The 8,773-nt window shown below is 27.6% G+C and overlaps 5 protein-coding genes across 5 annotated transcripts in view; 2 read left to right on the top strand and 3 right to left on the bottom strand.

Annotated features, from left to right (window-relative positions):
- Window positions 1-740, bottom strand: part of LOC124954802 (28S ribosomal protein S22, mitochondrial) — a 1,385-nt gene extending 645 nt beyond the window's left edge. The window contains exons 1-2 of the mRNA XM_047508289.1: window positions 529-740; window positions 1-459 (exon numbers count right to left, since the gene is read on the bottom strand). The exon at window positions 1-459 is cut by the window's left edge and continues 14 nt beyond it. Of these exons, the coding sequence (XP_047364245.1) occupies window positions 1-459; window positions 529-628 (559 nt within the window). The 5' untranslated portion in view covers window positions 629-740. The remainder of the gene's footprint in view (window positions 460-528) is intronic.
- A 159-nt stretch (window positions 741-899) lies between these two features.
- LOC124954803 (gem-associated protein 2) lies at window positions 900-2,686 on the top strand. Its single transcript, XM_047508290.1, has 5 exons — window positions 900-1,392; window positions 1,476-1,560; window positions 1,636-1,794; window positions 1,878-2,168; window positions 2,452-2,686. The coding sequence occupies exons 1-5, from the start codon at window positions 1,289-1,291 to the stop codon at window positions 2,545-2,547; spliced, it is 735 nt and encodes a 244-aa protein (XP_047364246.1). The 5' UTR covers window positions 900-1,288; the 3' UTR covers window positions 2,548-2,686.
- Window positions 2,687-2,707: 21 nt separating this feature from the next.
- On the bottom strand, window positions 2,708-3,864 carry LOC124954804 (ubiquitin-like protein 4A). The gene is made up of 3 exons (XM_047508292.1): window positions 3,588-3,864; window positions 3,178-3,283; window positions 2,708-3,059 (listed from the first exon to the last, which is right to left on the bottom strand). Exons 1-3 carry the CDS (start codon window positions 3,633-3,635, stop codon window positions 2,764-2,766), a joined length of 450 nt encoding a protein of 149 aa, XP_047364248.1. The 5' UTR covers window positions 3,636-3,864; the 3' UTR covers window positions 2,708-2,763.
- A 1,193-nt stretch (window positions 3,865-5,057) lies between these two features.
- On the top strand, window positions 5,058-6,335 carry LOC124954708 (eukaryotic translation initiation factor 3 subunit H). The gene is made up of 2 exons (XM_047508031.1): window positions 5,058-5,432; window positions 5,509-6,335. The coding sequence occupies exons 1-2, from the start codon at window positions 5,170-5,172 to the stop codon at window positions 6,254-6,256; spliced, it is 1,011 nt and encodes a 336-aa protein (XP_047363987.1). The 5' UTR covers window positions 5,058-5,169; the 3' UTR covers window positions 6,257-6,335.
- A 165-nt stretch (window positions 6,336-6,500) lies between these two features.
- LOC124954709 (NAD-dependent protein deacylase Sirt4) lies at window positions 6,501-7,981 on the bottom strand. The gene is made up of 4 exons (XM_047508032.1): window positions 7,727-7,981; window positions 7,313-7,592; window positions 6,931-7,213; window positions 6,501-6,856 (listed from the first exon to the last, which is right to left on the bottom strand). The coding sequence occupies exons 1-4, from the start codon at window positions 7,758-7,760 to the stop codon at window positions 6,506-6,508; spliced, it is 948 nt and encodes a 315-aa protein (XP_047363988.1). The 5' UTR covers window positions 7,761-7,981; the 3' UTR covers window positions 6,501-6,505.
- Window positions 7,982-8,773: the final 792 nt, after the last annotated feature.

Raw genomic sequence — 8,773 nt, 5'->3', positions numbered from 1 at the left:
CATGAAATAATTTTGGAGGTACTATTTCCTTTCCTCTTCTAGGATTATAGACTTGATATAGTCTTTCTCGTTCTTCCCACTTCGCATATCTAAGAGTTCCATCCAATTCCCTAATTACTATGAATTTTTCCCTATCTCTTATACCAAAACTTATATCCGTAAAAACGTATTTACTTGTATCAAATCCCTCTAATGCTTCGTCTTTACTTAATATCACATCTATTTCTTTTCTCGTCTTTACTACTGGAGGCATTTGCAAACGTTTATGGGCTCTCTTTTTTCCAAGCTCCAAAGCTTCTTCTAATTCTTTATCGGTCATAAATTTATATTCAGGACATTGTAATCTTTTACCGGTCAAACGTTTTCTAACAACCTTCTTATAATCGATTCTTGTTAATAATTGCAATGTCTCTTGTGTCTCCTGATTAAAAAATATTGGTGCCGGATCAGGTTCCTCGCCTATGGATACAAATTTTAACATATTTAATAAAATTTTATCAGAAAATATAACCTAACTAATTTTCATACCCGTATTTAGTTGTGATGTATTTGATGAATAAACACGACACGTTAAAATTCTTTCACAATATGATCGTTTAAATATCTTATTTATTGCACGCGAAAACATTATCACTATTTATAAATTAATAATATTTAAAAATATATTTAAAAGATAATAATGAAAGCGTAACAATACTAAATTCGTGAATCAGTGATCCCAACTGTGCAATGAAAGTAGTTACATAGATACGACATTCCTTTGATTTATTTTCTTGGACCACATCGATTTCTCTAACCAATTATCGATGACCATCACTCAATTCTGATTGGTTGTTGTACTATAGATGCCATTTTAACTTTATAACCTTCATTTTAAAAATATATTTTTATTTTTTTTCTTTTATATTAAACTATCATAGAAAATAATTATTTAAGAATTCGTACTTTGTATACATTAGCTGAAATTTTCAATAATTCTAACTAATTCAATATCATAGGACCATACGATTTCTATATGAATTTATGATAGACAGTACTACCAAGTTTGTACAGAATGAATGTATGAAAATTTTGTTAGACAACGAAGAAATTATTTTTATATAGATAACGTGTTTCATTTAAATCAATTTAATTAAAAAACAAATTTTCACCTAAGTTAAATATATATGTAAATAAGTGATATTACGACATTAACGAATTTTTCAACAAAGAGGTATACATTGTAGGGATAATATTTTAAATCAATTAAAAATTGATAATATATCAATATTTGTAAAGAGTAAATGAAATGGATTCTTTAAGAGAACCAGCATTTTATGTAGGTAATATCGATGAAGATATTGATCTCAAACAACCTCCAATTTCTGGAGGAGACTACATCAAGCGTGTAGTGTAAGTAGTACTGTATTATTTTATATATATTAAAAAGATAAAATATATTCACATTTCTTCTTCGTTTTATTTTCTATTTCTAGAATAGAAGCTCAACAATGTGCTGACGTAGTAGTGGCTGATATAGATCGAGAATGTTTGAAGAAACCTACAATATATGTTGAGCATGTAAGTCAATGCTATACTAATAAATTACATTTAACATAGTATTATTTAAACATCATGAAATAAGTATAATAATAGTTGGCAGGATGTGTCGAAGCACCACCATGTCTCGGACCTACTAGTGATTGGCAAGAACGTCAATTAGGAAATTTTAGAAATTTAAAATTGTACGTTATTCAAATGAAAAATAAAATAAAAACATATAAATGCAAATGGAAATCTCAAGAGACACAAGTGGTAGATAAATATATACTTTTTTTGGATTACTAAAAGCATAATATAGATTTTATTTAAAAGAATACTTGTGATTACCATTTCAGCCTAATTTGGATGATCAACGTGGTTGGATCGCTTACTGTTCTGAGGAATGTAGCAATGAGAACAAATCTCGTAGTCCAACATTGACAATACTTTTACGTATGAAACAACCATTAATAGAACAAGTCTTGGAATATTTAGTTGAGTATGTACAAACACAAGGAAAGATTGAATACAAAATCGGACAATGGCTCTATGCTTTATTGGTTGTTTTGGATTTACCATTGAATCCTGATACATGCTCCTGCTTACGTTCTTTGGCAAGGGCATGTTCTGTTATTAGAGCAAATTCTGTAATATATATTTACTTACAATATTTTTCATTTTAAGAAAAGTTCAGTACGATTTTGTTCTAATGGGAAGAAAAAAAGAATTAAGATATTTTATAAAAACAAAAATTTCTTACAATAACTATACTCACAATTTTGGCATTGATTATAAATTATATTAATTTCAGTAAAAGCTTAATATAAAATGTAATATATAATAAGATATGCTTAAATTACTGAACTTTTCTCGAATCGTAAATTTTTATAAAAATTACACGTCTAATGCTACACATTTCTGTTTATTTAGAAAAAGTTGGAAGAACACGAAATAAGAGCACTAAATTTGTTCATATGTCTGGTAGCAAGATATTACCGTCAAGTGGATCTTGCTGATCCATATTAGATCATTGTTGTAAACGTATATTCTTTCTTTCGCGATTGTACCGTAAAACAATAAAAAAGAAGAAATATAAAAGAAAAAATTAATTAACATTTCCCAATGATATATATGATATTTATCTTTCTTAAATACTATCGAATGTGGGGTACAATGAGGCAAGATATCGATTAAATAAAGTTATATTCGATTGATAAGCGATATTGCAAAATTGAAATAATCTTAAGCTATATTTTCTTGGTCCTGTAATAATGCTGTTGCGAATCTTTCCAAGTCGTCGTAACTAAGGTTATTTACTTTGTTCTTCAAGTCTTTTATTAACTCATTAACGATTGATTCTGCTTCAGATTCTGTATAATAATGCCTTAAAACTCTGGTAACCTCATCTCTCAAAATTTGTGTTCCAGTTTTGTGATAAGATTTAGCCTCACTTGGTCCTTCTTCTGCTTTCTTTATAACAACTAAGTTAAGTCTACTTCCATCCTTAATTGCTGGATAAAAACTTAATGGCTGTTCATCTAAAATCGAATACGACTGATAATAAGATAAAATTTCCTTTTACATATGTGTATGCGTGTGTGTACGTGTGTTTATATACACATATAAATTCTTAAATGCAATATTATATCATCTTACCAGCCAATGTTTTGCCTGTGAGCAATAATCTTTGTTGTGGTACCTCAATGCCTAAAAGGTCACTTAATTTATGTTTCAGTTGTAAGACAGTTTCTGTTGGCATAATCTGAAACAATGGAATATATCATGCACGACAGACGACATAAAATACACGATATTTCTTCTAAATTAGCATGAATTTCTAATCAAATCAATTGAAATAAGATTATGTGTATATCTATATATATATATATATATATATATATATATATACATATATGTGTGTGTATATATATATATATGTATATGTATACGTATATGTAAATGTATATATATACATGTATATATATATATATATATATATATATATATATATATAAATAAGAAACATAGTAAAAGTTTACAAAATTTAAAATATTTGTATCACTCACATCGATAATATATTCTTTCCCCTGAAGTTTTTTCACGATAACTTTCATGATGCGTATATTTAGTTTATTACCGCGTTAATAAAATAATTCAAGTTTGGTTAAGTCAAATTTGTCGAAAGAACAAAACTTTAAGCGATCCAGATAAAAATTGTATCATTTTATTTAAGAGGTTATATTTTGCAACGACGACGACTAAGACTCCGTTATACACTTTTTCCGTCTTTTCCAACTACAAACGAACACGATGGTATTAAAACTGTTCAACCAATATCGCTCGAGACGTATGTGACTATAGCGACGATAGCGGAAAAAAAATGAACTAAAAATGCGTTAGGAGAATCCTATCCCTCCTCTTGATCCCTCGTATCGATGTGTGTGCCTCTGTAAATTACATTTGCTCCTCGCGCCATGGCCGCGCGTAAATTGAAAAACCTAAACTGAAACATCAGTCAATGCATGATGATCTACTATAGCCACAATAATGATCTCGTATAAAAAAACTTTTGTCATTCGAATGAATTCCTTAATAAACAAAATCGAACAAAAATTGGATTCATAAAAATTCATGGTGTAATTGCAAAGTCCTAGAAATTTAAACCTAAATACAGAGTGATTGAAGCGCTACCTGGTAGTAAGTTTCAAAAAACTTATTATCTATAGACTTTAGAATAATCAATAATTATTCATTATTTATCATTTTGTGATAAACAAAATTATTTCTTTATTTATTGGAGGATATATTTAACCATTAACATCTCAACTGATTATTTATAAAAGTGACGAATCAAAATCGCATACTTTCAAATCAAATAACATTCTTTTATAAAGATAAATGACATTCTCTGTCTCTGTCTCTCTTTCTCTCTCTCTCTCTCTCTCTCTCTCTCTCTCTCTCTCTCTCTCTCTCTCTCTCTCTCTCTCTCTCTCTCTCTCTCTCTGTACATGACTAGAAAATAATACAATAATATATAGATATATTAAATATAATAATATTATACTGATAATACTATAATGATATATACAAGCAATATTTGATCGTACAATGATTTTTATTGTAGCACAATATATTTTTATAATATTAATATATAATAATTAATCATAAACGATTAATCCCTTGTTGACGATCTACTGTTATTGTGCATTGACGAATTATTCTGTAGAACGTTATGAATCATTGACAAATTACTTCGTAGATATATGATGAACCATTAACTAATCAATCTATAGATACATCATATATCCTTGACGAATTAATCTTTGGTCACGTGGTAAATAAATCATCGAATCAAATTGAAAATATTATTCAATTCTACTTAATTTAATTCTTTTATATAATTTTATTTAATTTTTTTTTTTACAGATTAATTTGTAAAATTTAGAATGAAAATTTTTCTTTTGCCACGAGATAGCGCTTAATCGACATATTAGTTAGAATACGATATTTCTACTGTAAGGAAACTCTATGAGTGTTTTTTTCTTCATCATCCTCATGGGTAGGCATTGTGTGCGAATCTGAGTGACAGACTTCGATAAAAGTCACGTTTTTCGTAGCTTATAAAATCTATTATTTCTTTCTATTAAAATGGCTTCAAGAACACAATCAAGAAGAATTCCTGAAGTAGAACCACGTATAGATTATGTTCAATGCGATGGATTAGTTGTAATGAAAATGGTAAAACATTGTCATGAGGAGTCTATGAGCAACATGGAAGTTGCACAAGGTGCACTTCTTGGTTTAGTTGTACAAAACAGATTGGAAATAACCAATTGTTTTCCTTTTCCTAAAAATGACGAAATCGCCGACGAAGAGGAATATCAATTAGCTATGATGCGTAGACTTAGATGGTATGTACAAATAAATCTTGTAATATAGTTCAAATTATTTATATTATATATCCATTGTATTTCTTATTATATTTAGGGTTAACGTTGATCATTTTCACGTTGGATGGTATCAAAGTGCAGATGTTGGTAATTTTTTAAATGTATCACTTTTAGAATCACAATATCATTATCAAACATCTATAGAAGAATCTGTTGTGCTTATTTATGACACTGCCAAGTCGGCCAGAGGGTTTTTAACTCTTAAAGCTTATCGTCTCACACCACAAGCTATACAAATGTATAAGGAAGGCGAATTTACTCCCGAAGCTTTACGGGCACTTAAGATCGGTTATGAAAGTCTATTCGTTGAAATTCCTGTTGTTATAAAAAATAGTAATTTAACAAATATCATGATGTCAGAATTAGAAGAAATGATTCCAGAAGAAGAAGGCACTAAATATTTAGATCTTGGAACTGCTACAGTATTGGAAAATCAATTACGTTGTTTAATGGATCGTGTAGATGAATTAAATCAAGAAGCTATGAAATTCAATAGATATCAACAATTGGTTGTTCGACAGCAACAGGACAAAAATCGATTGTTAGCAAAGAGAGCTCAAGAAAATGCAGCAAGAGCTGCTAAAGATGAACCACCACTTCCCGATGATGATATCAACAAAATAATGAGACCATTACCGGTACCACCAAGATTAAATCCAATGATTGTCGCAGGACAAATTAACACTTACAGTGAACATATATCACAATTCTGTGCACAAAGCTTAGCTAAATTATATATTACACAGAGTCTTCAACATGCTAAAGAATCCAAATCTTCCAATTGATGAAATAACAATACACACGTCATAAATGATTATGTTACTAAACATTTGTAATGAAACATTAAATCTATATTAAATATCATGTAATAATGTTTTCTAATCTTGTCCATACATATTTAAAAGGTAAACATGATTTTATAAAATATTTATACGTTAACGGTACAAAAATATTTCATTTGCAAATTGTAAATATTACAATTTAATAAGAGTACGATTTTATGAGCAAAAAATGAACAACATTAATGAGTATGGTTAAGAATAAACTTTATTTTTTATAATTGAATTATTAAATCTACAAGCTTTAGAGAGTATATATCCACATCTTCCTTCTATTCTAATAGATATATCATTATCAGCTCTAGTTTTACCAATATTTACTAATATTATAGGTTTTTTAGCATTTAGAGCTTGAAGTACTATTCTATAACCAGAAAATGTACTTAAAGATGTTCCTAAAATTAATAATGAACTCGATTGCTCTACTATATTTTTTACATTTTCTACGACATGACGAGGTACATTATCGCCAAAAAAGACTATGTCTGGTTTCAATACACCACCACAATTTTCACACGGTGGAACATTAAATTCTTCAGTCTCTTGCTATAAAAAATTGTATGAATTGTTATAAAAATACATATATACGTAACATCTATTAAATTATTATCAAAAAATACCTGAGTTAAATCTACATCTCCGTCAGGCCTTATCATTTCGCTATGACTATTTAAAAGTGGATTGAGTTCCTTAAGAATATTTTGAAAATTAGACCGTTCCATTTTATGATTACAATTAAGACACATTACTCGAAAAGCTGTACCATGAAGTTCTATAACATTTCTATTTCCAGCTTTTGTATGTAAATTATCCACATTTTGTGTAACAATACATGATATCTTGCCAATTTCTTCAAGATTTTTTAATACTTTATGAGTATCATTTGGTTGAAACGTTGAAAATCTATGTTATAAAAATTTCTATATGTATTCAATAATAATATGCTTTAGAATTTATTTTATTTAAATTGAAAAAAAAAAAAAAAACAAGAATAATTCAAACCTAGGCCATCCTACATAATTTCGTGCCCAATATCGTCTTCTAATAAATTCATTAGAACAAAAATCTTTATAAAGAACCGGCCTTCGACTGCTTCTAGCATAAATACCAACACCTGCAGATCTATAATCTGGAATTCCACTTTCTGTGGAAACCCCAGCACCGGTTAAGACGCATATTTCATTATTATTTTCTATGAAGTTTCTTAATTGTAATATATCTTCTTGTCTGACAGGATTGGATACAGGTACAAATGTAAATTGTGACATCCGACATGTTTGAACTATAACGAATTTATATTAGTTACATAATCGATAATAATTTATAATAGTAACAAAATTGATAAAGTTTTCGTAGTTTTAAAATCAATAACAATAATATCAATGTATTATTTTATATCGATCTAAATAGACTTACATCGTAATATTTGTAAAAAAGATGACGGAAGCATTTTCAAAGAAAACAAAATTGTATTAGTATATAATTCACTCTCAATATATAGAAATCGTATAAAATATTTCAATGTTCTTTAGAAATTTATTGATATTATTTTACACATTTGCATCTCATTGGTTTCCATTCCACATTCACGAATATACACAAACATACATTTAATAACAGTGAAGGTAATCTTAACTTTTATGTCACTATGTTAAAAAAGAAAGATATATATATGTATATATATATATATATATATACACATACACATATATATGGCGATTATAAATTAAGTAAGAAAATAGTAAGAAATTTTTTTCTGTAAAAAGTTTTCATATATATAAACTATACATAATTAAATATTTATAAATCATAATTTTACAAAATATTATTCGTTTAGAATATTTACAAAAGGGAAAAAAATAGAAATTTATTATTCAATGTACTAATTATTTCGTTTTTTTACATCACGAAATAGAAATTTAAAAAAAAAAAATATGTTTGGTAGGAAATTGTTTAGTAAAAAAAAAAAAAAAAATAGATTTATCTATATGTTAACAATAACGATTAATAAAATCTTTTGCGATTATTATATTTATTATTATATTGTATATATTGATAATAGGTAAAGAAATTAATATATTTATTTTGTAATAATAATTAATATATTTATTTTCTTGCGCATGCGCGGTAGAATAATTTAACTTATCCTAGTGATAAACGTGACGTCATATCGATATAGTGAATAATACTTTAATACAAAATCTGGATCGCCCTCGTTAATTATAGGTAATTAGTGTATTTTTTCTAACTTACATCCCTTCTAATATATCAATCGATCTTTCGCAACGTTTTTTCTAATTTATATTATTCACAATTTGGAATGTAGTCACGTTTAAAAGATATTCGTAAAAATAAAATCTATTGCTTGGGGTATCTGTAGTAATAACTTTTTCAATTATATATAATCAAGTCAATCACTTTTTCGAAATCATTTTTTAACTGGTATTATTAGAAAATATGAAT

Source organism: Vespa velutina, chromosome 16, assembly GCF_912470025.1.
Source record: "Vespa velutina chromosome 16, iVesVel2.1, whole genome shotgun sequence".
NCBI lineage: Eukaryota > Metazoa > Arthropoda > Insecta > Hymenoptera > Vespidae > Vespa > Vespa velutina.
The sequence above is the reverse complement of the archived record's forward strand: the minus strand, read 5'-3'. Positions and strand labels throughout refer to the sequence as shown.

What these genes read in the sequence shown, in the direction of transcription:
- LOC124954803 (XM_047508290.1), top strand. Translation starts at nt 1,289, where the DNA reads ATGGATTCTTTAAGAGAACCAGCATTTTATGTAGGTAATATCGATGAA. An exon ending in GACTACATCAAGCGTGTAGT is followed by an intron (nt 1,393 to 1,475) that starts GTAAGTAGTACT and finishes TTCTATTTCTAG; the next exon opens with AATAGAAGCTCAACAATGTG. An exon ending in CTACAATATATGTTGAGCAT is followed by an intron (nt 1,561 to 1,635) that starts GTAAGTCAATGC and finishes GTATAATAATAG; the next exon opens with TTGGCAGGATGTGTCGAAGC.
- LOC124954804 (XM_047508292.1), bottom strand. Translation starts at nt 3,635, where the DNA reads ATGAAAGTTATCGTGAAAAAACTTCAGGGGAAAGAATATATTATCGAT. An exon ending in GGAAAGAATATATTATCGAT is followed by an intron (nt 3,284 to 3,587) that starts GTGAGTGATACA and finishes CCATTGTTTCAG; the next exon opens with ATTATGCCAACAGAAACTGT. An exon ending in CACAGGCAAAACATTGGCTG is followed by an intron (nt 3,060 to 3,177) that starts GTAAGATGATAT and finishes ATTCGATTTTAG; the next exon opens with ATGAACAGCCATTAAGTTTT.
- LOC124954708 (XM_047508031.1), top strand. Translation starts at nt 5,170, where the DNA reads ATGGCTTCAAGAACACAATCAAGAAGAATTCCTGAAGTAGAACCACGT. An exon ending in ATGATGCGTAGACTTAGATG is followed by an intron (nt 5,433 to 5,508) that starts GTATGTACAAAT and finishes TATTATATTTAG; the next exon opens with GGTTAACGTTGATCATTTTC.
- LOC124954709 (XM_047508032.1), bottom strand. Translation starts at nt 7,760, where the DNA reads ATGCTTCCGTCATCTTTTTTACAAATATTACGAT. An exon ending in TTTTTTACAAATATTACGAT is followed by an intron (nt 7,593 to 7,726) that starts GTAAGTCTATTT and finishes AATTCGTTATAG; the next exon opens with TTCAAACATGTCGGATGTCA. An exon ending in AATTATGTAGGATGGCCTAG is followed by an intron (nt 7,214 to 7,312) that starts GTTTGAATTATT and finishes TTTATAACATAG; the next exon opens with ATTTTCAACGTTTCAACCAA.